Source organism: Musa acuminata, chromosome BXJ2-2 (genome assembly GCF_036884655.1).
Source record: "Musa acuminata AAA Group cultivar baxijiao chromosome BXJ2-2, Cavendish_Baxijiao_AAA, whole genome shotgun sequence".
NCBI classification, from domain to species: Eukaryota; Viridiplantae; Streptophyta; class Magnoliopsida; order Zingiberales; family Musaceae; genus Musa; species Musa acuminata.
Genome location: NC_088339.1, coordinates 14629612 through 14656395, shown reverse-complemented (window position 1 = coordinate 14656395; position 26784 = coordinate 14629612). Strand labels below are relative to the sequence as shown.

Here is a 26784-nt window from a genome sequence, read left to right as displayed (position 1 = left end):
CATTTATGACCTTAAACAAGCTTCCAGACAATGGTATATAAAATTTCATAATACCATTATTTCCTTCGGATTTAAGAAAAACACTATTGTTCAGTGTATATATATCTGAAGGTAAGTGGGAGCAAGTTTACTATATTGGTCTTATATGTGGATGATATTTTATTTGCCAGTAGTGATCTTGGTTTATTGCATGAAACTAAGATATTTCTCAACAAGAACTTTAAGATGGTTGATATGAATGAGGTAGCCTATGTTATTGGCATTGAGATATTCAGACATAGATCTCAAGGATTATTAGGATTGTCTCAGAAAGGATATATTGATCGTATCTTGGAAAGATTTAATATGCAGCTTTGCTCAGCCAATGATGTACCTATTACTAGAGGTGAAAAATTCAGTCAAAACCAGTGCCCAAGAAATGACTTAGAAAAGAATCAAATGAAGAATATTCCTTATGAGTGCATAGTTAGAGGTCTGTTATATGCTCAAACCTATACATGACCATATATCAGTTTTGTAGTTGTAATGTTGGGAAGATACCAAAGCAACCCAAGAATGGAACATTGGAAAGCTGCAAAGAAAGTAATGAGATATCTGTAAGGGACAAAAGATTATATGCTCACATACAGGAGATCAGATCAGCTTGAAGTGATGGGATATTCAGATGCTGATTTTGTAAATTGCCTCGATAGTAGGAAGTCCACTTCAGGATTTGTATTTATGTTAGCTGGTGGGGTAATTTCTTGGAAAAGTGTAAAACAATCGCTTATTGCATCATCAACAATGGAAGCTGAATTTGTGGCATGCTTTGAGGCCACAAATCAAGCTTTATGGCTATAAAATTTCATCTCGGGACTTGGTATGGTCGACTCAATTGCCAGGCTGCTGAAGATATTTTGTGATAACACTGCAGCAATTTTCTTCTCTAAGAATGGCAAGTACTCTAGTGGTTCCAAGCACATTGAGATAAATTACTTGGTAGTTAGAGAAAGAGTCCAGAAACAGCAAGTGTCAATTGAGAACTTGAGCACCACTATGATGATTGCTGATCCACTGACAAAAGCCTTACAATGTAAAATATTCAAAGAACATGTTCTTAGAATGAGACTTGTGAGCAAGTCATAAAGGATATGGTGATGCATGTTTATGTGGATGCTATTATTGACATTCTTCTTGCTTAATTAAAGTTATTTGTTTCTGCTATCCTGTTTACATTTATGTTTATGCATATTATGGTTGAATGTAATAACAGGATTATCTTGACAAGACAAATTACAAGGGTCATTATGAACTATATTAGGAAAGATTAACAATGTTGTGGTACATAGAAGGGAGTATGACATTGATGAAATACAATCGCTATGACTCGCATTGATAGTTGGACTTAGTATAGTATTATTGTATTTATTGGACTTATTAACTTATTTTAAAACATGGTCATGTATAAAATACTTTTCAAAAAAAATTTTTTGGAATCCAATTAGGTAAAATTATTTTTAAACAAATTTTATTTTATTTATTTTGGATCTATTCCTTGCGGTGCCTGCAGCAATCTTGGATCGGTGCCTACAACAATTTTGGATCAAAGACGTTGCTTAGCAGATCAAACAAGATATCTAAAGAGATGGCATCAGAAGGTACGCATCGTAATAATTAGATCTATATACTTGATTTCAATCCTGGTATATAAGTTATTTTTGTATTTCAGATATAACATAATTATAGATTTTATGCTTACACTTCCTGCATATAATCTTCGTCTTTAAGGTTGGAAGGTCGTTATTCTGGCGAAGGCCCACATGATACTTCGAAAACTCTTGATGATGATAAAACTGACTCTATCCAATATTTATATCAAATTTAATTTTTTTCATCTTACATATTTTGTATATTTTGTTAAAGACTCCAACAAATATCTTTGGTTCTTAAACGCTTTTCTTTGCGATCATATATATATATATAAAAGTATAATTAATTTTTATTGACATTCTTAGTTTATCGAACGGTATATATAATACACTGGTTATAACATAAGTTTCTTTTTACCGATGAACAGTTTGTAACTCAATTTAGATTCAGCACATTTTCATTTTCAGAAAAAATAACGCTCGCCAATGATTAGATTGTTGGTATTTATTTATTTTAAACTTTATAAAATTTGTCTATTAATTAAACACTATTTATCTCTTTGTCTACCATTTCCGGTTGGTGGTCAGCTTGGGTTCCGATTGTATCCTTCTTTTTATTTTTTATTTTTAGTTTTTTAAGACGGAGTTCACAAAGTTATGATGAAACTTGACCACCTTGTCCGGAGGTCAAAGTTTGTGGCTACGTTTCCGGTCAACAAAACACACCGCAGCACGTGACGAACGGAAGCTTTATCCACCCTTATCTCGTTTCCACAGAAGAATTCTGATATTTATTTATTTATTTATTTATTATATTATTATTATTATTATTATTTCTTATGGCAAGCAGCGTTTCGGGTCACGAAATCAACGGAGTGCCTCGAGGATGCGTCCGGGACTCGGGAACCTTCGTCCACCTTCGGCGTCGGCAATTGCGTATATCCAACGCAAACGTCTACCCAACACCGACCGTTCCACGGACCCATCCTTGTCGGCCACAACTAAGAAGGATCCATCTCAGCCGTTGCTTCTTTCTTTTATTCTCTGATCTAGATCGTTGGCTGCCTCACCGCAACCCGATAAAGGACGGTCTCCCTGCCCCCTACTTTTGCGATCGTTGTTTTGGTTGTTGGCATGCGTGGTTACGCGTCTGCGGTGTCCTTTAAGTGGATCCTCAGCCATCCGTAATCGATTTTCGGATTGGACGATCCATCGATCGTTGATTTCGTTTTCGGATTGGATGATCTGTTTCCGATAGGTGGTGCATCCAAATCCTCAGCCATCCCTTAATCGTTGATTTCGTTTTCGGATTGGATAATCTGTTTCCGATAGGTGGTGCATCCAAATCCTCAGCCATCCCTTAATCGTTGATTTCGTTTACGAATTGGATGTTCTGTTCTCGGCACTTGGAACTGATCTACTTTCCATGCGGGGTGTATCAAAAGCCTTTTGTTCATGTGGCTTTCGTTTTCGGGGACTTGGACATTGGTCTTGAACGAATCGGGTGATCTATTTTCAATCGCTGCGGATCGGAAGCGTTTGATATATGTTGTTTTCGTTTTCTGAACGAATTGGATGATCTATTTTTTTCCCATAGGAATATTGAGAGGCTAGGAGTTCCGATTATTGGAATCCGACTAGTGGATTATTCATTAACCGCTCTTTTTTTTTTTCTTGCGATCTATCAGAGGGCTTCACAATTTTGCCGGATTAAGGCTATTTGCGACAGATTTTATATGTACTTTCGAAGCGGTAGGTGAGGCTGTGGTGTTTATGTGGGTATTATCTTAATGGAACCCTCGCGGAGTCTGTGAGGCAATTTGTGAAGGTTGCTCTGGTATGCGTTGCACGATTAAATATTTTTTCCATTAGATAGTGTTCTATTTAAGGGGTTTCCTTACTGTAATGAACGCTGCTTATTATCATGGATGCAGGTTTTCCGAAATGATCTAAACAAGGGATGTGTCTTTTTTGTTCTGGTTTAGTTGGCCTTCGTTACTTTCAACTTTTATTTGTTGCATTTATGTCCACCAGTTGGTTATGTTTGTTTGTTTTTATTTTTTGTGTGCAAGGGAAAGCTTCTGGATATGATATTTGTAAGAGAGATGTATGTGTTTTGGTACCATGCTATGATATTTGGTTTGAGATATACGCTAACGGTATCAGCATCAATGCTGTGTCTTTTGGATACTCTAGTTGGATTTAGACGAGTATCAGGGAAGAGTTCCATCAACTTCTCATTTTTTGAGGTTGCCTGTTAAATTGTTGATTATTTTTCCTGTCCTCCTTCTGTCAGCATTTTATATATATTGAAGTTAAATCTATCTCTTTGTTTTCTGAATGTTCTATTCCTAATGTTTTTGTAGGCAGTTGCCTAAGCATCATCGTTAGGCATGATTCTATTAAATAGAGATGGTAACTCACCTTTGTTGGATTGTTTTTGGTATGAGACCTAGGATTTTACATTTTTGATAAGGCTAGTTTCTGTGGCAGATTCTATATGTGTCATCGAAGCTGTTGGTGGGGCTCTGGTGTTTTTGTGGTTATTATCTGTATGGAGCCACACGTAGCTGTGATGCAGTTTGTAAAGGATGCTCCAATTAAGGATGCTCTGGTTTTTGTTGAATGATTTAAATAGGTTTTCCATTAGATAGTGTTATATTTAAGGGGTTTAATTGTTGTGACATACCTTATTACGATGGATCCAGGGCTTCTGAAATTATCTGAACAGTGGATATGTCCGGTTTGTGCTGGTTTAGTCAGCCCTTGTTACTTTCAAACATTAATTGTTGCCCTTGCGTGCACAAGTTGGTCATTTGATACGGTTCTCATCAAAGTATGGTTGTTTGTTTTTATTTGTTGTCTGCTAGGGGAAGCTGATGGACATCTAGTTTTGCATGGGCATGGGACATTTTTTTGAAAGTGAGATGTGAGTGTTCTGCTACCTTCCTATGGTATTTGGTTTCGATATGTTCTACTCTATCATCATTCATGGAAGAGGTTCCTTTCACTTTTCATTGGCTATCTGTCTGTCTACTTATTCCATTGTGATACCAGAAAGTCGACGGAAGCGGGAAGCAGGATCCAAGTAAGAAATGATAAGCACAAAGAACTATAGAAAGCTTAAGATTCTTACAATAGATTTGGTATGAACAAAGCTTGAAATGCTTACAAAGGATAGAGGATAATCTTCTTCTCAAATGAGAGTCCGTCACGTGTTTTGGTTCTGAGCTTGTCCATTTCCTGTTGGTATTGCAAGAGGAGGTCGCCTGGTTTATTAGTTGATTCAGGTGTGTGGCAGCCTTGATGTTTGGTTTGGCTTGAACTTCCTGGGTGGCTTCCAGGATTAGGAGTAATAATTCGCTTGGCCATCCTGCAACCAAAATATTTATTAGTCTTGATAAAGAGTCGGCTAGAATGTTACTTTCCCCTTCGATGTGCTCAAACTTCACTTCCACGCCGCTTCCAGTGATATAGTCTACAAAGGCCATCCATCTGATTCTAGATGGTTTGTTCTGAGCTGACTTGTTGAAGAAGCTTATTATTGCTTGGCAATCTGTTCTAATAATGATTTCCCTTTTGTCAAGAAAATAGATCTTCAATGCCTCTAGGGTTTTCATAACTGCATGCATTTCAGCATCTATAGTCGATTTGATGGGATTGTACTTTCCACTGGCGTAAGCACATACCTTTTCAGTATTTCTGGGGTTATATCTTTGTTTTTTCCATTTACAAATTCCTCCCCATCCTTCCATGCATCCGTCTGTTTCTAGTATTATGAAACAGTCTTCAGGAGGTACTTCCAGGTCAGGAAGATTCTGTACTAAGCTCTTGATTTTCTTGATTAGTTCCCAATCTTGATTGTTCATCCTTTTCTCGCCTGTTGGGCTTGTTTTTGAATATAATGGGCCTAAGAGTCTGCCCAGGTTGGGTATGTAGCTTCTTGCATAGTTTAGGATCCCCAGCCATGACCTGAGGCCTTTCTTAGTAGTAAGGTCTTCCTCCTGATAGTCAGTAATTTTTTTGATGATATGGGGTTGTAGTTTGATCTTGGAATTCCCCAGGACTGCTCCAAGAAACTCAATTTCCTTTACTGCAATTTTCATCTTTGTTGGGCTTAAAACAAGGCCATTCTCTTGGCATATTTTTAACATCTTGGTGAGGTGCTGCTCATGCTCCTTTTCGTTTTCTGAGAAAACAAGGATATCATCAATGTAGACTGCAATGAATTGTTCCGTACCTCTGAAGCAATTATCCATTTTCCTTTGGAAAACCGCAGAGGCATTTTTAAGACCAAATGGCATTGCAAGCCATTCATACAACCCTTCCGGTACCCAGAATGCAGTCCATTCAATGGAATCGGGGTGCATAGCGACTTGATGAAAGCCAGATTTTAGATCAAACTTTGAGTAAATTTTACTATTGCTAACCTTTTTGAGGATGGTGTTAATTCCAGGGAGGCTATATTGATCCTTCTCCGTGATGTCATTGAGCCTTTTGTAGTTAAAAACCATCCTTTCCTTTCCTTTTCTTTCTGCTCCTGTTATGGGGTCCACCGTGGTTCCAGAATTAACAATTATAGCAGTGGTACGGTGCTTGCTTTTGCTTGGTCTGATAACCCCTATTTCCAGTAATGCTCTTACATGCTTTGAAAAGGCTTCCTTTGCTTGTGGTGTCAAATGTCTGAGAGGCTTGTCTTCTACCACAAAATCTTGATTTTTGATTTCCAACTTGCATGTTATTTCATTCTTTCTCCAATGCTTGAGAGGGTCCTCCCCAATATAACCTTGGGCCTTTAGCTGATCTAGTAGGCTTCCGAACTTGGCTCTTATTTTTTCATTGCTCTGCTGGGCTTCTGCAGAGTAACATACTGACTCCTGGATTTGAATATAGTCATCCTCTTCTAGGTCTAGTTCTTCTATTGCTGCGGCTGTCGAGATATAGGGCAGAGTATTAATAGTTGTCAAATTTTTGTAGAATGTAACCGTGTTACCTTCGATCCTGACCCCTCCTTGCATTGCCCTTATAAAATTGCATCCTATTATCATCTGAATATCATCCCCTAGCTTCATTGAGAATGCATAAGTGTAGGGAATTCTGAAACTGTTGGTTCCAATAGTCATTTTGCCTCCCCTTAATTTTTTATTTGCTGTTGTTTTGGAGGTAATCCCGCTAAAATGTACAACATAAGGGTTTTCCTCCATTGCCGCTTTTGGTACAACCTTTTCATCTATGCAACAAGTAGTCGCACCTGTATCTAATATAGCATTAACCTCAAAAGGGGGAATATTTAGAATCTCCATATGTACCTTTAGGTTGAAGAGCATATTCTTAGATTTTCTTGATCCTCCCGTTTCCTTTGTTTCCATAGAAAGGATCTTCTGGGTTTCTTCTAAGAGAACGAGAGCTCCTTCACTTTCTTCTTCTTCGCTCTCTTCCATCTTTCTTTTTCCCAACCTTTGTATCTCCCTTAGTATGCTTTCCTTCGTCAGGAATATGCTTTCCTTCGTCAGGAAGTTAGAGAAATATCTGATGAAAGGATAAGGATGCGATGGGGCCCAATGAGCACCCGGTTCTATCCTCTTCCTCTATATATTCTCTAGCTTAGTCTCTTGCAAGGCATCGGTCGAAAAACCAGAGCCTTACTTGAGAAGAAGATTATCCTCTATCCTTTGTAAGCATTTCAAGCTTTGTTCATACCAAATCTATTGTAAGAATCTTAAGCTTTCTATAGTTCTTTGTGCTTATCATTTCTTACTTGGATCCTGCTTCCCGCTTCCGTCGACTTTCTGGTATCAGAGCCGGTTGTATTCTGTTCTGATATAGTTTCTAACTAAATTGCTATGATGTTTATGCTAAGTTTGCTTTGTAAAACATCACTTACGGTTTAAAACTTGTAAGGAGCCCGAGGAAGGCAGCCAGGTCAGGGAACCGCAGTAAGACCTTTGACGCAAGCTCTCTAAAGTTGAGAACGTAAGTAGATTAAAACAATGCATATTTAGCATATGTCTAAGCTTTGGGAAGAAGCTATTCAAAAATGGTATACAGACTCCCATACCTCCCATCTGGACTACCTAAATCTAGCGGAGACTCCAAAACCCACTAAAAAGGAACTAGCTCACAACATCTCTGTCATTTACGATCGAACTTGTCTTTCAAGTAGAGTAAATCTGAGAAACTTCAAACTTTTGCTTGAAGAAAACCGCAACCTTGAGCATAGGGTTAAGAACCTCGAAGCCTCAATAACAACGCTGTCTTCCTTACTCATCAAGAACAAGCCCCTTACTCAAGTTGATGTTCAAAAATTGGTTTTAAAGATAACTAAGCAACCCAAACTCATTGAGGAAGAAGCCTTACGACTTTCACAGAGCCTGGACCAAAAACTCCAAAGGATTGAAATTCTATTATCCAAAATAGAAAAACAAATCTTTGGATGAGTCATATATCCTCCAGGAGTACCGAATCTTACAAAGAAGCTCTTAAAGCTACTGAATCTATTGAACCCCCATCACTTGGATTTCTCAAGACAAGTGATTTTCAGGGAACTCTTAGCCATCAGGTAGCCGTAATCAAGCAGCATAACGTACAAATTCAACTTCTGGTACAAATTGCTGAAAACATAAAAGGAATACGAACGGAGCTACAGACAATACGGGAATTGCAACAATCAAAGGCGACGCAATCCCAAGTGGTACCAGACGAACTCATCACCAAACTAGCAAACCTCAACCTAGGCCCCTCTGAAAGGCCTAAGGAGACAAAAGGAAGAATATTAGTCTTTAAAGACCCTATAAAAATCTTCCAAGAAAACAGAAGATGACTTCCAGAACACAGACCCAAGAGGTATCTACGTCAACTCCTCTTGTAGAAGACCAAATCAGGAACTACAGAAGAAACCAGAGGAGAATATTCAACGCTTGAAGACGACTTGGGCAACTCATCTTCAGAAATACAGACTTAAACGCACAGATTCTGGAACAACAAATAGACCCTCAAGCGCAGCTGCAATTATCCATGAGGGAAAGAGCTGCAATAGCACCTGCTGAAGTATTGTACCACTCAAGGAGAGATGATGTGCATCACAGGGTCTATACGCATCGATCTGAAGAGGCTATGTTGGTCACCAACAATCAAGAAGACAGGGCTTTCATTCAGGAGCCAAGCTTTGACCAACTGACCAGGAGCGGGATGAGGTATATTCATCTCGGGATCCTACAAACAAGGGTCCAGACACTCCACAGACAGGAAGAGGGAACACTGGCACTATTAGTGTTCCGAGACAACAGATGGGCTGATGACAGGTCCATCATTGCCACAATGGAAGTAGACCTGACTAGAGGAAGTCAACTGGTCTACGTAGTACCAGAAGGCAGATACCATGATGACAATAGGAGATTTTTACCGTAATATACAACTTTCTATACTAACCCGTGGATATGACACATGGCAGAATGGAGAAGCAAATCTGCTAATCACCAGGGGAATGGTAGGGCGACTTTCAAATACCCCGAATGTCGCCTTTGCATATGAAATTTCAGGGGTGGTGGATTACTTGACAAGCCATGGCGTAAGGGCTCTGCCAGGAAGGAGGTATTCCACAGCAGAAATCAGAGGAAGAGACTGGATGATCAGACCCACACAGGTTTCAATTCCCATACAACCTGCTGAACTCAGGAGCCGAAATCTAATTGACGGAAGAATTTCAATTAGCTTTGACAATTATAAAGCAGCATCAACATCCAGCAGAATCCGTTACAACAACACGGATGACGAAACATTCAGTGATGAAGAGGAAATCCGAAGCCACACAATAGCTGTCAACGTTCAATTAACCGACAACGAGGACGAGGCTGAGGAGCTAAAGGAAAACCTTAATTCCTACTTCCAAGGCACCCACATCACAGAAGAGGATAGAACCGGGTGCTCATTGGGCCCCATCGCATCCTTATCCTTTCATCAGATATTTCTCTAACTTCCTGACGAAGGAAAGCATATTCCTTCGCACAATTATTGGTGATACTATGAGCGGCTCCCCGAGGCTCAGCTCATTTTCCTTAGTGACTAAGAAAAGCAAAATATTTTGTCCCACACCATTTGTCTTTGCTTGACGGCTAAGCAAAGTATTTATGCCAGCTGTTATTTGTCTTTGCCTGGCGGCTAAGTAAAGTATTTATGCCAGCTGTCTAAAGGCTGAAGCTGGTTGTCCTTTGTGAGACATCTTTTACCAGAGATAGGGCCTCCTTTAGTTGTTGTTGCTGTTGAAGGACGACTGGTAGCCAGTCCCTGTACCAGTTGTCCTTTCCACCGCTCCTTCTCTGATATTCTTTGGTCTTGATTAAGTGGATGTCGAAGAATTGCTGTAATGCTTCAAGTGCTTGTCGGGAGGCTTCCTTTTGAATTGATCCAAGTCTTCTTTCAGATAATCCTTCTTCATTAAATGAGAGTCCGTCACGTGTTTTGGTTCTGAGCTTGTCCATTTCCTGTTGGTATTGCAAGAGGTCGCCTGGTTTATTAGTTGATTCAGGTGTGTGGCAGCCTTGATGTTTGGTTTGGCTTGAACTTCCTGGGTGGCTTCCAGGATTAGGAGTAATGATTCGCTTGGCCATCCTGCAACCAAAATATTTATTAGTCTTGATAAAGAGTCGGCTAGAATGTTACTTTCCCCTTCGATGTGCTCAAACTTCACTTCCACGCCGCTTCCAGTGATATAGTCTACAAAGGCCATCCATCTGACTCTAGATGGTTTGTTCTGAGCTGACTTGTTGAAGAAGCTTATTATTGCTTGGCAATCTGTTCTAATAATGATTTCCCTTTTGTCAAGAAAATAGATCTTCAATGCCTCTAGGGTTTTCATAACTGCATGCATTTCAGCATCTATAGTCGATTTGATGGGATTGTACTTTCCACTGGCGTAAGCACATACCTTTTCAGTATTTCTGGGGTTATATCTTTGTTTTTTCCATTTACAAATTCCTCCCCATCCTTCCATGCATCCGTCTGTTTCTAGTATTATGAAACAGTCTTCAGGAGGTACTTCCAGGTCAGGAAGATTCTGTACTAAGCTCTTGATTTTCTTGATTAGTTCCCAATCTTGATTGTTCATCCTTTTCTCGCCTGTTGGGCTTGTTTTTGAATATAATGGGCCTAAGAGTCTGCCCAGGTTGGGTATGTAGCTTCTTGCATAGTTTAGGATCCCCAGCCATGACTTGAGGCCTTTCTTAGTAGTAAGGTCTTCCTCCTGATAGTCAGTAATTTTTTTGATGATATGGGGTTGTAGTTTGATCTTGGAATTCCCCAGGACTGCTCCAAGAAACTCAATTTCCTTTACTGCAATTTTCATCTTTGTTGGGCTTAAAACAAGGCCATTCTCTTGGCATATTTTTAACATCTTGGTGAGGTGCTGCTCATGCTCCTTTTCGTTTTCTGAGAAAACAAGGATATCATCAATGTAGACTGCAATGAATTGTTCCGTACCTCTGAAGCAATTATCCATTTTCCTTTGGAAAACCGCAGGGGCATTTTTAAGACCAAATGGCATTGCAAGCCATTCATACAACCCTTCCGGTACCCAGAATGCAGTCCATTCAATGGAATCGGGGTGCATAGCGACTTGATGAAAGCCAGATTTTAGATCAAACTTTGAGTAAATTTTACTATTGCTAACCTTTTTGAGGATGGTGTTAATTCCAGGGAGGCTATATTGATCCTTCTCCGTGATGTCATTGAGCCTTTTGTAGTTAAAAACCATCCTTTCCTTTCCTTTTCTTTCTGCTCCTGTTATGGGGTCCACCGTGGTTCCAGAATTAACAATTATAGCAGTGGTACGGTGCTTGCTTTTGCTTGGTCTGATAACCCCTATTTCCAGTAATGCTCTTACATGCTTTGAAAAGGCTTCCTTTGCTTGTGGTGTCAAATGTCTGAGAGGCTTGTCTTCTACCACAAAATCTTGATTTTTGATTTCCAACTTGCATGTTATTTCATTCTTTCTCCAATGCTTGAGAGGGTCCTCCCCAATATAACCTTGGGCCTTTAGCTGATCTAGTAGGCTTCCGAACTTGGCTCTTATTTTTTCATTGCTCTGCTGGGCTTCTGCAGAGTAACATACTGACTCCTGGATTTGAATATAGTCATCCTCTTCTAGGTCTAGTTCTTCTATTGCTGCGGCTGTCGAGATATAGGGCAGAGTATTAATAGTTGTCAAATTTTTGTAGAATGTAACCGTGTTACCTTCGATCCTGACCCCTCCTTGCATTGCCCTTATAAAATTGCATCCTATTATCATCTGAATATCATCCCCTAGCTTCATTGAGAATGCATAAGTGTAGGGAATTCTGAAACTGTTGGTTCCAATAGTCATTTTGCCTCCCCTTAATTTTTTATTTGCTGTTGTTTTGGAGGTAATCCCGCTAAAATGTACAACATAAGGGTTTTCCTCCATTGCCGCTTTTGGTACAACCTTTTCATCTATGCAACAAGTAGTCGCACCTGTATCTAATATAGCATTAACCTCAAAAGGGGGAATATTTAGAATCTCCATATGTACCTTTAGGTTGAAGAGCATATTCTTAGATTTTCTTGATCCTCCCGTTTCCTTTGTTTCCATAGAAAGGATCTTCTGGGTTTCTTCTAAGAGAACGAGAGCTCCTTCACTTTCTTCTTCTTCGCTCTCTTCCATCTTTCTTTTTCCCAACCTTTGTATCTCCCTTAGTATGCTTTCCTTCGTCAGGAATATGCTTTCCTTCGTCAGGAAGTTAGAGAAATATCTGATGAAAGGATAAGGATGCGATGGGGCCCAATGAGCACCCGGTTCTATCCTCTTCCTCTATATATTCTCTAGCTTAGTCTCTTGCAAGGCATCGGTCGAAAAACCAGAGCCTTACTTGAGAAGAAGATTATCCTCTATCCTTTGTAAGCATTTCAAGCTTTGTTCATACCAAATCTATTGTAAGAATCTTAAGCTTTCTATAGTTCTTTGTGCTTATCATTTCTTACTTGGATCCTGCTTCCCGCTTCCGTCGACTTTCTGGTATCAGAGCCGGTTGTATTCTGTTCTGATATAGTTTCTAACTAAATTGCTATGATGTTTATGCTAAGTTTGCTTTGTAAAACATCACTTACGGTTTAAAACTTGTAAGGAGCCCGAGGAAGGCAGCCAGGTCAGGGAACCGCAGTAAGACCTTTGACGCAAGCTCTCTAAAGTTGAGAACGTAAGTAGATTAAAACAATGCATATTTAGCATATGTCTAAGCTTTGGGAAGAAGCTATTCAAAAATGGTATACAGACTCCCATACCTCCCATCTGGACTACCTAAATCTAGCGGAGACTCCAAAACCCACTAAAAAGGAACTAGCTCACAACATCTCTGTCATTTACGACCGAACTTGTCTTTCAAGTAGAGTAAATCTGAGAAACTTCAAACTTTTGCTTGAAGAAAACCGCAACCTTGAGCATAGGGTTAAGAACCTCGAAGCCTCAATAACAACGCTGTCTTCCTTACTCATCAAGAACAAGCCCCTTACTCAAGTTGATGTTCAAAAATTGGTTTTAAAGATAACTAAGCAACCCAAACTCATTGAGGAAGAAGCCTTACGACTTTCACAGAGCCTGGACCAAAAACTCCAAAGGATTGAAATTCTATTATCCAAAATAGAAAAACAAATCTTTGGATGAGTCATATATCCTCCAGGAGTACCGAATCTTACAAAGAAGCTCTTAAAGCTACTGAATCTATTGAACCCCCATCACTTGGATTTCTCAAGACAAGTGATTTTCAGGGAACTCTTAGCCATCAGGTAGCCGTAATCAAGCAGCATAACGTACAAATTCAACTTCTGGTACAAATTGCTGAAAACATAAAAGGAATACGAACGGAGCTACAGACAATACGGGAATTGCAACAATCAAAGGCGACGCAATCCCAAGTGGTACCAGACGAACTCATCACCAAACTAGCAAACCTCAACCTAGGCCCCTCTGAAAGGCCTAAGGAGACAAAAGGAAGAATATTAGTCTTTAAAGACCCTATAAAAATCTTCCAAGAAAACAGAAGATGACTTCCAGAACACAGACCCAAGAGGTATCTACGTCAACTCCTCTTGTAGAAGACCAAATCAGGAACTACAGAAGAAACCAGAGGAGAATATTCAACGCTTGAAGACGACTTGGGCAACTCATCTTCAGAAATACAGACTTAAACGCACAGATTCTGGAACAACAAATAGACCCTCAAGCGCAGCTGCAATTATCCATGAGGGAAAGAGCTGCAATAGCACCTGCTGAAGTATTGTACCACTCAAGGAGAGATGATGTGCATCACAGGGTCTATACGCATCGATCTGAAGAGGCTATGTTGGTCACCAACAATCAAGAAGACAGGGCTTTCATTCAGGAGCCAAGCTTTGACCAACTGACCAGGAGCGGGATGAGGTATATTCATCTCGGGATCCTACAAACAAGGGTCCAGACACTCCACAGACAGGAAGAGGGAACACTGGCACTATTAGTGTTCCGAGACAACAGATGGGCTGATGACAGGTCCATCATTGCCACAATGGAAGTAGACCTGACTAGAGGAAGTCAACTGGTCTACGTAGTACCAGAAGGCAGATACCATGATGACAATAGGAGATTTTTACCGTAATATACAACTTTCTATACTAACCCGTGGATATGACACATGGCAGAATGGAGAAGCAAATCTGCTAATCACCAGGGGAATGGTAGGGCGACTTTCAAATACCCCGAATGTCGCCTTTGCATATGAAATTTCAGGGGTGGTGGATTACTTGACAAGCCATGGCGTAAGGGCTCTGCCAGGAAGGAGGTATTCCACAGCAGAAATCAGAGGAAGAGACTGGATGATCAGACCCACACAGGTTTCAATTCCCATACAACCTGCTGAACTCAGGAGCCGAAATCTAATTGACGGAAGAATTTCAATTAGCTTTGACAATTATAAAGCAGCATCAACATCCAGCAGAATCCGTTACAACAACACGGATGACGAAACATTCAGTGATGAAGAGGAAATCCGAAGCCACACAATAGCTGTCAACGTTCAATTAACCGACAACGAGGACGAGGCTGAGGAGCTAAAGGAAAACCTTAATTCCTACTTCCAAGGCACCCACATCACAGAAGAGGATAGAACCGGGTGCTCATTGGGCCCCATCGCATCCTTATCCTTTCATCAGATATTTCTCTAACTTCCTGACGAAGGAAAGCATATTCCTTCGCACAATTATTGGTGATACTATGAGCGGCTCCCCGAGGCTCAGCTCATTTTCCTTAGTGACTAAGAAAAGCAAAATATTTTGTCCCACACCATTTGTCTTTGCTTGACGGCTAAGCAAAGTATTTATGCCAGCTGTTATTTGTCTTTGCCTGGCGGCTAAGTAAAGTATTTATGCCAGCTGTCTAAAGGCTGAAGCTGGTTGTCCTTTGTGAGACATCTTTTACCAGAGATAGGGCCTCCTTTAGTTGTTGTTGCTGTTGAAGGACGACTGGTAGCCAGTCCCTGTACCAGTTGTCCTTTCCACCGCTCCTTCTCTGATATTCTTTGGTCTTGATTAAGTGGATGTCGAAGAATTGCTGTAATGCTTCAAGTGCTTGTCGGGAGGCTTCCTTTTGAATTGATCCAAGTCTTCTTTCAGATAATCCTTCTTCATTAAATGAGAGTCCGTCACGTGTTTTGGTTCTGAGCTTGTCCATTTCCTGTTGGTATTGCAAGAGGTCGCCTGGTTTATTAGTTGATTCAGGTGTGTGGCAGCCTTGATGTTTGGTTTGGCTTGAACTTCCTGGGTGGCTTCCAGGATTAGGAGTAATGATTCGCTTGGCCATCCTGCAACCAAAATATTTATTAGTCTTGATAAAGAGTCGGCTAGAATGTTACTTTCCCCTTCGATGTGCTCAAACTTCACTTCCACGCCGCTTCCAGTGATATAGTCTACAAAGGCCATCCATCTGACTCTAGATGGTTTGTTCTGAGCTGACTTGTTGAAGAAGCTTATTATTGCTTGGCAATCTGTTCTAATAATGATTTCCCTTTTGTCAAGAAAATAGATCTTCAATGCCTCTAGGGTTTTCATAACTGCATGCATTTCAGCATCTATAGTCGATTTGATGGGATTGTACTTTCCACTGGCGTAAGCACATACCTTTTCAGTATTTCTGGGGTTATATCTTTGTTTTTTCCATTTACAAATTCCTCCCCATCCTTCCATGCATCCGTCTGTTTCTAGTATTATGAAACAGTCTTCAGGAGGTACTTCCAGGTCAGGAAGATTCTGTACTAAGCTCTTGATTTTCTTGATTAGTTCCCAATCTTGATTGTTCATCCTTTTCTCGCCTGTTGGGCTTGTTTTTGAATATAATGGGCCTAAGAGTCTGCCCAGGTTGGGTATGTAGCTTCTTGCATAGTTTAGGATCCCCAGCCATGACTTGAGGCCTTTCTTAGTAGTAAGGTCTTCCTCCTGATAGTCAGTAATTTTTTTGATGATATGGGGTTGTAGTTTGATCTTGGAATTCCCCAGGACTGCTCCAAGAAACTCAATTTCCTTTACTGCAATTTTCATCTTTGTTGGGCTTAAAACAAGGCCATTCTCTTGGCATATTTTTAACATCTTGGTGAGGTGCTGCTCATGCTCCTTTTCGTTTTCTGAGAAAACAAGGATATCATCAATGTAGACTGCAATGAATTGTTCCGTACCTCTGAAGCAATTATCCATTTTCCTTTGGAAAACCGCAGGGGCATTTTTAAGACCAAATGGCATTGCAAGCCATTCATACAACCCTTCCGGTACCCAGAATGCAGTCCATTCAATGGAATCGGGGTGCATAGCGACTTGATGAAAGCCAGATTTTAGATCAAACTTTGAGTAAATTTTACTATTGCTAACCTTTTTGAGGATGGTGTTAATTCCAGGGAGGCTATATTGATCCTTCTCCGTGATGTCATTGAGCCTTTTGTAGTTAAAAACCATCCTTTCCTTTCCTTTTCTTTCTGCTCCTGTTATGGGGTCCACCGTGGTTCCAGAATTAACAATTATAGCAGTGGTACGGTGCTTGCTTTTGCTTGGTCTGATAACCCCTATTTCCAGTAATGCTCTTACATGCTTTGAAAAGGCTTCCTTTGCTTGTGGTGTCAAATGTCTGAGAGGCTTGTCTTCTACCACAAAATCTTGATTTTTGATTTCCAACTTGCATGTTATTTCATTCTTTCTCCAATGCTTGAGAGGGTCCTCCCCAATATAACCTTGGGCCTTTAGCTGATCTAGTAGGCTTCCGAACTTGGCTCTTATTTTTTCATTGCTCTGCTGGGCTTCTGCAGAGTAACATACTGACTCCTGGATTTGAATATAGTCATCCTCTTCTAGGTCTAGTTCTTCTATTGCTGCGGCTGTCGAGATATAGGGCAGAGTATTAATAGTTGTCAAATTTTTGTAGAATGTAACCGTGTTACCTTCGATCCTGACCCCTCCTTGCATTGCCCTTATAAAATTGCATCCTATTATCATCTGAATATCATCCCCTAGCTTCATTGAGAATGCATAAGTGTAGGGAATTCTGAAACTGTTGGTTCCAATAGTCATTTTGCCTCCCCTTAATTTTTTATTTGCTGTTGTTTTGGAGGTAATCCCGCTAAAATGTACAACATAAGGGTTTTCCTCCATTGCCGCTTTTGGTACAACCTTTTCATCTATGCAACAAGTAGTCGCACCTGTATCTAATATAGCATTAACCTCAAAAGGGGGAATATTTAGAATCTCCATATGTACCTTTAGGTTGAAGAGCATATTCTTAGATTTTCTTGATCCTCCCGTTTCCTTTGTTTCCATAGAAAGGATCTTCTGGGTTTCTTCTAAGAGAACGAGAGCTCCTTCACTTTCTTCTTCTTCGCTCTCTTCCATCTTTCTTTTTCCCAACCTTTGTATCTCCCTTAGTATGCTTTCCTTCGTCAGGAATATGCTTTCCTTCGTCAGGAAGTTAGAGAAATATCTGATGAAAGGATAAGGATGCGATGGGGCCCAATGAGCACCCGGTTCTATCCTCTTCCTCTATATATTCTCTAGCTTAGTCTCTTGCAAGGCATCGGTCGAAAAACCAGAGCCTTACTTGAGAAGAAGATTATCCTCTATCCTTTGTAAGCATTTCAAGCTTTGTTCATACCAAATCTATTGTAAGAATCTTAAGCTTTCTATAGTTCTTTGTGCTTATCATTTCTTACTTGGATCCTGCTTCCCGCTTCCGTCGACTTTCTGGTATCAGAGCCGGTTGTATTCTGTTCTGATATAGTTTCTAACTAAATTGCTATGATGTTTATGCTAAGTTTGCTTTGTAAAACATCACTTACGGTTTAAAACTTGTAAGGAGCCCGAGGAAGGCAGCCAGGTCAGGGAACCGCAGTAAGACCTTTGACGCAAGCTCTCTAAAGTTGAGAACGTAAGTAGATTAAAACAATGCATATTTAGCATATGTCTAAGCTTTGGGAAGAAGCTATTCAAAAATGGTATACAGACTCCCATACCTCCCATCTGGACTACCTAAATCTAGCGGAGACTCCAAAACCCACTAAAAAGGAACTAGCTCACAACATCTCTGTCATTTACGACCGAACTTGTCTTTCAAGTAGAGTAAATCTGAGAAACTTCAAACTTTTGCTTGAAGAAAACCGCAACCTTGAGCATAGGGTTAAGAACCTCGAAGCCTCAATAACAACGCTGTCTTCCTTACTCATCAAGAACAAGCCCCTTACTCAAGTTGATGTTCAAAAATTGGTTTTAAAGATAACTAAGCAACCCAAACTCATTGAGGAAGAAGCCTTACGACTTTCACAGAGCCTGGACCAAAAACTCCAAAGGATTGAAATTCTATTATCCAAAATAGAAAAACAAATCTTTGGATGAGTCATATATCCTCCAGGAGTACCGAATCTTACAAAGAAGCTCTTAAAGCTACTGAATCTATTGAACCCCCATCACTTGGATTTCTCAAGACAAGTGATTTTCAGGGAACTCTTAGCCATCAGGTAGCCGTAATCAAGCAGCATAACGTACAAATTCAACTTCTGGTACAAATTGCTGAAAACATAAAAGGAATACGAACGGAGCTACAGACAATACGGGAATTGCAACAATCAAAGGCGACGCAATCCCAAGTGGTACCAGACGAACTCATCACCAAACTAGCAAACCTCAACCTAGGCCCCTCTGAAAGGCCTAAGGAGACAAAAGGAAGAATATTAGTCTTTAAAGACCCTATAAAAATCTTCCAAGAAAACAGAAGATGACTTCCAGAACACAGACCCAAGAGGTATCTACGTCAACTCCTCTTGTAGAAGACCAAATCAGGAACTACAGAAGAAACCAGAGGAGAATATTCAACGCTTGAAGACGACTTGGGCAACTCATCTTCAAAAATACAGACTTAAACGCACAGATTCTGGAACAACAAATAGACCCTCAAGCGCAGCTGCAATTATCCATGAGGGAAAGAGCTGCAATAGCACCTGCTGAAGTATTGTACCACTCAAGGAGAGATGATGTGCATCACAGGGTCTATACGCATCGATCTGAAGAGGCTATGTTGGTCACCAACAATCAAGAAGACAGGGCTTTCATTCAGGAGCCAAGCTTTGACCAACTGACCAGGAGCGGGATGAGGTATATTCATCTCGGGATCCTACAAACAAGGGTCCAGACACTCCACAGACAGGAAGAGGGAACACTAGCACTATTAGTGTTCCGAGACAACAGATGGGCTGATGACAGGTCCATCATTGCCACAATGGAAGTAGACCTGACTAGAGGAAGTCAACTGGTCTACGTAGTACCAGATACCATGATGACAATAGGAGATTTTTACCGTAATATACAACTTTCTATACTAACCCGTGGATATGACACATGGCAGAATGGAGAAGCAAATCTGCTAATCACCAGGGGAATGGTAGGGCGACTTTCAAATACCCCGAATGTCGCCTTTGCATATGAAATTTCAGGGGTGGTGGATTACTTGACAAGCCATGGCGTAAGGGCTCTGCCAGGAAGGAGGTATTCCACAGCAGAAATCAGAGGAAGAGACTGGATGATCAGACCCACACAGGTTTCAATTCCCATACAACCTGCTGAACTCAGGAGCCGAAATCTAATTGACGGAAGAATTTCAATTAGCTTTGACAATTATAAAGCAGCATCAACATCCAGCAGAATCCGTTACAACAACACGGATGACGAAACATTCAGTGATGAAGAGGAAATCCGAAGCCACACAATAGCTGTCAACGTTCAATTAACCGACAGCGAGGACGAGGCTGAGGAGCTAAAGGAAAACCTTAATTCCTACTTCCAAGGCACCCACATCACAGAAGAGGATAGAACCGGGTGCTCATTGGGCCCCATCGCATCCTTATCCTTTCATCAGATATTTCTCTAACTTCCTGACGAAGGAAAGCATATTCCTTCGCACAATTATTGGTGATACTATGAGCGGCTCCCCGAGGCTCAGCTCATTTTCCTTAGTGACTAAGAAAAGCAAAATATTTTGTCCCACACCATTTGTCTTTGCTTGACGGCTAAGCAAAGTATTTATGCCAGCTGTTATTTGTCTTTGCCTGGCGGCTAAGTAAAGTATTTATGCCAGCTGTCTAAAGGCTGAAGCTGGTTGTCCTTTGTGAGACATCTTTTACCAGAGATAGGGCCTCCTTTAGTTGTTGTTGCTGTTGAAGGACGACTGGTAGCCAGTCCCTGTACCAGTTGTCCTTTCCACCGCTCCTTCTCTGATATTCTTTGGTCTTGATTAAGTGGATGTCGAAGAATTGCTGTAATGCTTCAAGTGCTTGTCGGGAGGCTTCCTTTTGAATTGATCCAAGTCTTCTTTCAGATAATCCTTCTTCATTAAATGAGAGTCCGTCACGTGTTTTGGTTCTGAGCTTGTCCATTTCCTGTTGGTATTGCAAGAGGTCGCCTGGTTTATTAGTTGATTCAGGTGTGTGGCAGCCTTGATGTTTGGTTTGGCTTGAACTTCCTGGGTGGCTTCCAGGATTAGGAGTAATGATTCGCTTGGCCATCCTGCAACCAAAATATTTATTAGTCTTGATAAAGAGTCGGCTAGAATGTTACTTTCCCCTTCGATGTGCTCAAACTTCACTTCCACGCCGCTTCCAGTGATATAGTCTACAAAGGCCATCCATCTGACTCTAGATGGTTTGTTCTGAGCTGACTTGTTGAAGAAGCTTATTATTGCTTGGCAATCTGTTCTAATAATGATTTCCCTTTTGTCAAGAAAATAGATCTTCAATGCCTCTAGGGTTTTCATAACTGCATGCATTTCAGCATCTATAGTCGATTTGATGGGATTGTACTTTCCACTGGCGTAAGCACATACCTTTTCAGTATTTCTGGGGTCATATTTTTGTTTTTTCCATTTACAAATTCCTCCCCATCCTTCCATGCATCCGTCTGTTTCTAGTATTATGAAACAGTCTTCAGGAGGTACTTCCAGGTCAGGAAGATTCTGTACTAAGCTCTTGATTTTCTTGATTAGTTCCCAATCTTGATTGTTCATCCTTTTCTCGCCTGTTGGGCTTGTTTTTGAATATAATGGGCCTAAGAGTCTGCCCAGGTTGGGTATGTAGCTTCTTGCATAGTTTAGGATCCCCAGCCATGACCTGAGGCCTTTCTTAGTAGTAAGGTCTTCCTCCTGATAGTCAGTAATTTTTTTGATGATATGGGGTTGTAGTTTGATCTTGGAATTCCCCAGGACTGCTCCAAGAAACTCAATTTCCTTTACTGCAATTTTCATCTTTGTTGGGCTTAAAACAAGGCCATTCTCTTGGCATATTTTTAACATCTTGGTGAGGTGCTGCTCATGCTCCTTTTCGTTTTCTGAGAAAACAAGGATATCATCAATGTAGACTGCAATGAATTGTTCCGTACCTCTGAAGCAATTATCCATTTTCCTTTGGAAAACCGCAGGGGCATTTTTAAGACCAAATGGCATTGCAAGCCATTCATACAACCCTTCCGGTACCCAGAATGCAGTCCATTCAATGGAATCGGGGTGCATAGCGACTTGATGAAAGCCAGATTTTAGATCAAACTTTGATTAAATTTTACTATTGCTAACCTTTTTGAGGATGGTGTTAATTCCAGGGAGGCTATATTGATCCTTCTCCGTGATGTCATTGAGCCTTTTGTAGTTAAAAACCATCCTTTCCTTTCCTTTTCTTTCTGCTCCTGTTATGGGGTCCACCGTGGTTCCAGAATTAACAATTATAGCAGTGGTACGGTGCTTGCTTTTGCTTGGTCTGATAACCCCTATTTCCAGTAATGCTCTTACATGCTTTGAAAAGGCTTCCTTTGCTTGTGGTGTCAAATGTCTGAGAGGCTTGTCTTCTACCACAAAATCTTGATTTTTGATTTCCAACTTGCATGTTATTTCATTCTTTCTCCAATGCTTGAGAGGGTCCTCCCCAATATAACCTTGGGCCTTTAGCTGATCTAGTAGGCTTCCGAACTTGGCTCTTATTTTTTCATTGCTCTGCTGGGCTTCTGCAGAGTAACATACTGACTCCTGGATTTGAATATAGTCATCCTCTTCTAGGTCTAGTTCTTCTATTGCTGCGGCTGTCGAGATATAGGGCAGAGTATTAATAGTTGTCAAATTTTTGTAGAATGTAACCGTGTTACCTTCGATCCTGACCCCTCCTTGCATTGCCCTTATAAAATTGCATCCTATTATCATCTGAATATCATCCCCTAGCTTCATTGAGAATGCATAAGTGTAGGGAATTCTGAAACTGTTGGTTCCAATAGTCATTTTGCCTCCCCTTAATTTTTTATTTGCTGTTGTTTTGGAGGTAATCCCGCTAAAATGTACAACATAAGGGTTTTCCTCCATTGCCGCTTTTGGTACAACCTTTTCATCTATGCAACAAGTAGTCGCACCTGTATCTAATATAGCATTAACCTCAAAAGGGGGAATATTTAGAATCTCCATATGTACCTTTAGGTTGAAGAGCATATTCTTAGATTTTCTTGATCCTCCCGTTTCCTTTGTTTCCATAGAAAGGATCTTCTGGGTTTCTTCTAAGAGAACGAGAGCTCCTTCACTTTCTTCTTCTTCGCTCTCTTCCATCTTTCTTTTTCCCAACCTTTGTATCTCCCTTAGTATGCTTTCCTTCGTCAGGAATATGCTTTCCTTCGTCAGGAAGTTAGAGAAATATCTGATGAAAGGATAAGGATGCGATGGGGCCCAATGAGCACCCGGTTCTATCCTCTTCCTCTATATATTCTCTAGCTTAGTCTCTTGCAAGGCATCGGTCGAAAAACCAGAGCCTTACTTGAGAAGAAGATTATCCTCTATCCTTTGTAAGCATTTCAAGCTTTGTTCATACCAAATCTATTGTAAGAATCTTAAGCTTTCTATAGTTCTTTGTGCTTATCATTTCTTACTTGGATCCTGCTTCCCGCTTCCGTCGACTTTCTGGTATCAGAGCCGGTTGTATTCTGTTCTGATATAGTTTCTAACTAAATTGCTATGATGTTTATGCTAAGTTTGCTTTGTAAAACATCACTTACGGTTTAAAACTTGTAAGGAGCCCGAGGAAGGCAGCCAGGTCAGGGAACCGCAGTAAGACCTTTGACGCAAGCTCTCTAAAGTTGAGAACGTAAGTAGATTAAAACAATGCATATTTAGCATATGTCTAAGCTTTGGGAAGAAGCTATTCAAAAATGGTATACAGACTCCCATACCTCCCATCTGGACTACCTAAATCTAGCGGAGACTCCAAAACCCACTAAAAAGGAACTAGCTCACAACATCTCTGTCATTTACGACCGAACTTGTCTTTCAAGTAGAGTAAATCTGAGAAACTTCAAACTTTTGCTTGAAGAAAACCGCAACCTTGAGCATAGGGTTAAGAACCTCGAAGCCTCAATAACAACGCTGTCTTCCTTACTCATCAAGAACAAGCCCCTTACTCAAGTTGATGTTCAAAAATTGGTTTTAAAGATAACTAAGCAACCCAAACTCATTGAGGAAGAAGCCTTACGACTTTCACAGAGCCTGGACCAAAAACTCCAAAGGATTGAAATTCTATTATCCAAAATAGAAAAACAAATCTTTGGATGAGTCATATATCCTCCAGGAGTACCGAATCTTACAAAGAAGCTCTTAAAGCTACTGAATCTATTGAACCCCCATCACTTGGATTTCTCAAGACAAGTGATTTTCAGGGAACTCTTAGCCATCAGGTAGCCGTAATCAAGCAGCATAACGTACAAATTCAACTTCTGGTACAAATTGCTGAAAACATAAAAGGAATACGAACGGAGCTACAGACAATACGGGAATTGCAACAATCAAAGGCGACGCAATCCCAAGTGGTACCAGACGAACTCATCACCAAACTAGCAAACCTCAACCTAGGCCCCTCTGAAAGGCCTAAGGAGACAAAAGGAAGAATATTAGTCTTTAAAGACCCTATAAAAATCTTCCAAGAAAACAGAAGATGACTTCCAGAACACAGACCCAAGAGGTATCTACGTCAACTCCTCTTGTAGAAGACCAAATCAGGAACTACAGAAGAAACCAGAGGAGAATATTCAACGCTTGAAGACGACTTGGGCAACTCATCTTCAGAAATACAGACTTAAACGCACAGATTCTGGAACAACAAATAGACCCTCAAGCGCAGCTGCAATTATCCATGAGGGAAAGAGCTGCAATAGCACCTGCTGAAGTATTGTACCACTCAAGGAGAGATGATGTGCATCACAGGGTCTATACGCATCGATCTGAAGAGGCTATGTTGGTCACCAACAATCAAGAAGACAGGGCTTTCATTCAGGAGCCAAGCTTTGACCAACTGACCAGGAGCGGGATGAGGTATATTCATCTCGGGATCCTACAAACAAGGGTCCAGACACTCCACAGACAGGAAGAGGGAACACTGGCACTATTAGTGTTCCGAGACAACAGATGGGCTGATGACAGGTCCATCATTGCCACAATGGAAGTAGACCTGACTAGAGGAAGTCAACTGGTCTACGTAGTACCAGATACCATGATGACAATAGGAGATTTTTACCGTAATATACAACTTTCTATACTAACCCGTGGATATGACACATGGCAGAATGGAGAAGCAAATCTGCTAATCACCAGGGGAATGGTAGGGCGACTTTCAAATACCCCGAATGTCGCCTTTGCATATGAAATTTCAGGGGTGGTGGATTACTTGACAAGCCATGGCGTAAGGGCTCTGCCAGGAAGGAGGTATTCCACAGCAGAAATCAGAGGAAGAGACTGGATGATCAGACCCACACAGGTTTCAATTCCCATACAACCTGCTGAACTCAGGAGCCGAAATCTAATTGACGGAAGAATTTCAATTAGCTTTGACAATTATAAAGCAGCATCAACATCCAGCAGAATCCGTTACAACAACACGGATGACGAAACATTCAGTGATGAAGAGGAAATCCGAAGCCACACAATAGCTGTCAACGTTCAATTAACCGACAGCGAGGACGAGGCTGAGGAGCTAAAGGAAAACCTTAATTCCTACTTCCAAGGCACCCACATCACAGAAGAGGAAGTAGAGATGCCGTACTCTCGGAAGCATCAAAAGGAATTAATCGCAGCAGGACTAGAGGAGGAACTGATAATGGAATACCCACAGTTAGCAAAGCTATCTCAACAGGTATATTCATCATCTGCTATATCAAATTACAGGCCACCGACGGACTCAACCATGGGACCTGTAAACTATCCCCCGGCTGTAAACATAGAATCCACAAGCCGGAAACCAGAATACGAAGGACACTCAAGACAGCCAAGGTTCAAGGCGAAGAACTTCTCGGAAGCTTGGAACCTCCCTTCGGCCTTCCAACAGCAAGGAGCGATGTTCATAATCCCATCCCAACTGGGAATGTTCGATGAAGTGTTTATGAGGTGGGAATCAATAACAAAGAATTTAGTATCTTTACAAGGATTCACAGATCCTCTAGCAAAAATGGAATTTATTGAAAATCTGCTCGGAGAAGCAGAAAAACTAGCATGGATCCAATGGCGGATGGCCTACCCCGAAGAATACCAACTACTACTAGCTAATGCGGATGGAATGGGAGGAACACAAAATATTCTCTCACAACTGAGGACGATTTTTATACTTGAAGACCCGTTTCAAGGATCTACAACAACACAAGAAGAGGCTTACAGAGATCTTGAAAGGTTATCTTGCACTAACCTCAACCATATTATTCAGTTCTTAAATGATTATATGAGGTTGGCATCCAAAACAGGTAGGATGTTTTTAGGACCAGAATTATCCGAAAAGTTATGGTCCAAAATGCCAGGGGAGCTAGGAAAAAGGATCAAAGAGGCATTTGAAGCAAAATACAAGGGAAACACCATAGGGGTAATCCCAAGGATTCTTTTTTCCTACAAATATTTAGAAGCAGAGTGCAAGGATGCTGCATTCAGAAGAGCATTAAAAGACCTATCCTTTTGCAGTAAGATTCCTATCCCAGGATATTACAACAAACCCGAAAGAAAATATGGGGTAAGAAGATCGACTACCTACAAGGGTAAACCCCACTCATCTCATGCAAGAATTGAAAAGAGGAAGCATTTGATAAGAAATAAGAAATGCAAGTGCTACCTTTGTGGAGAAGAAGGACATTTTGCAAGAGAATGCCCTAATGACAGGAAAAATATTAAAAGAGTAGCAATATTTGAACAATTGGATATTCCGGAAGAATACGAAATACTATCAGTACAAGAAGGAGAGAACCAAAGCGACGCAATATATTCAATATCTGAAGGAGAGAATACAGAAGACCTGCAGCATGGTATTCACTCCTTCACTCATAAAATCTTTGCTCTAATAGAAGATAGTAGAACTTGGTGGATAGGACCTGAGACAGGGTACCGAGCAAGAGTACAAGTTTCCCAAGAACAAGCTGAGTGCAGACATATATGGGAAATCAACACGGAGCTACAACCAGAACTTGAAAGATGCAAGTGCTGCAAGAGAAAGTCACAAAGAAGGCATAGGAGACACTGTCCCTTATGCAAGATCACTTCGTGCGGGATGTGCAGTATATATTACTTTGACAAGAGAACCCCCGTAATGATGGAGGAACCACCAAG

At 40.8% G+C, this 26784-nt stretch overlaps 1 protein-coding gene across 27 annotated transcripts in view; it reads left to right on the top strand.

Moving 5' to 3' along the window:
• Window positions 1-2690: 2690 nt before the first annotated feature.
• Window positions 2691-26784, top strand: part of LOC135605148 (uncharacterized) — a 28679-nt gene continuing 4585 nt past the window's right edge. For 12 of the 27 annotated variants that reach the window (XR_010484343.1, XR_010484356.1, XR_010484360.1 and 9 more), the window contains exons 1-2: window positions 2693-2960; window positions 3317-26784. Coding sequence is in view for 3 of the 27 variants with exons in the window: in XM_065094898.1 (XP_064950970.1) it covers window positions 24338-26784 (2447 nt within the window). In the remaining 24 variants the exon portion in view is untranslated. Of the gene's footprint in view, window positions 2961-3316 lie in introns of all 27 variants that reach the window. The other 15 variants (XR_010484362.1, XR_010484361.1, XR_010484363.1 and 12 more) reach the window with 13 other exon arrangements.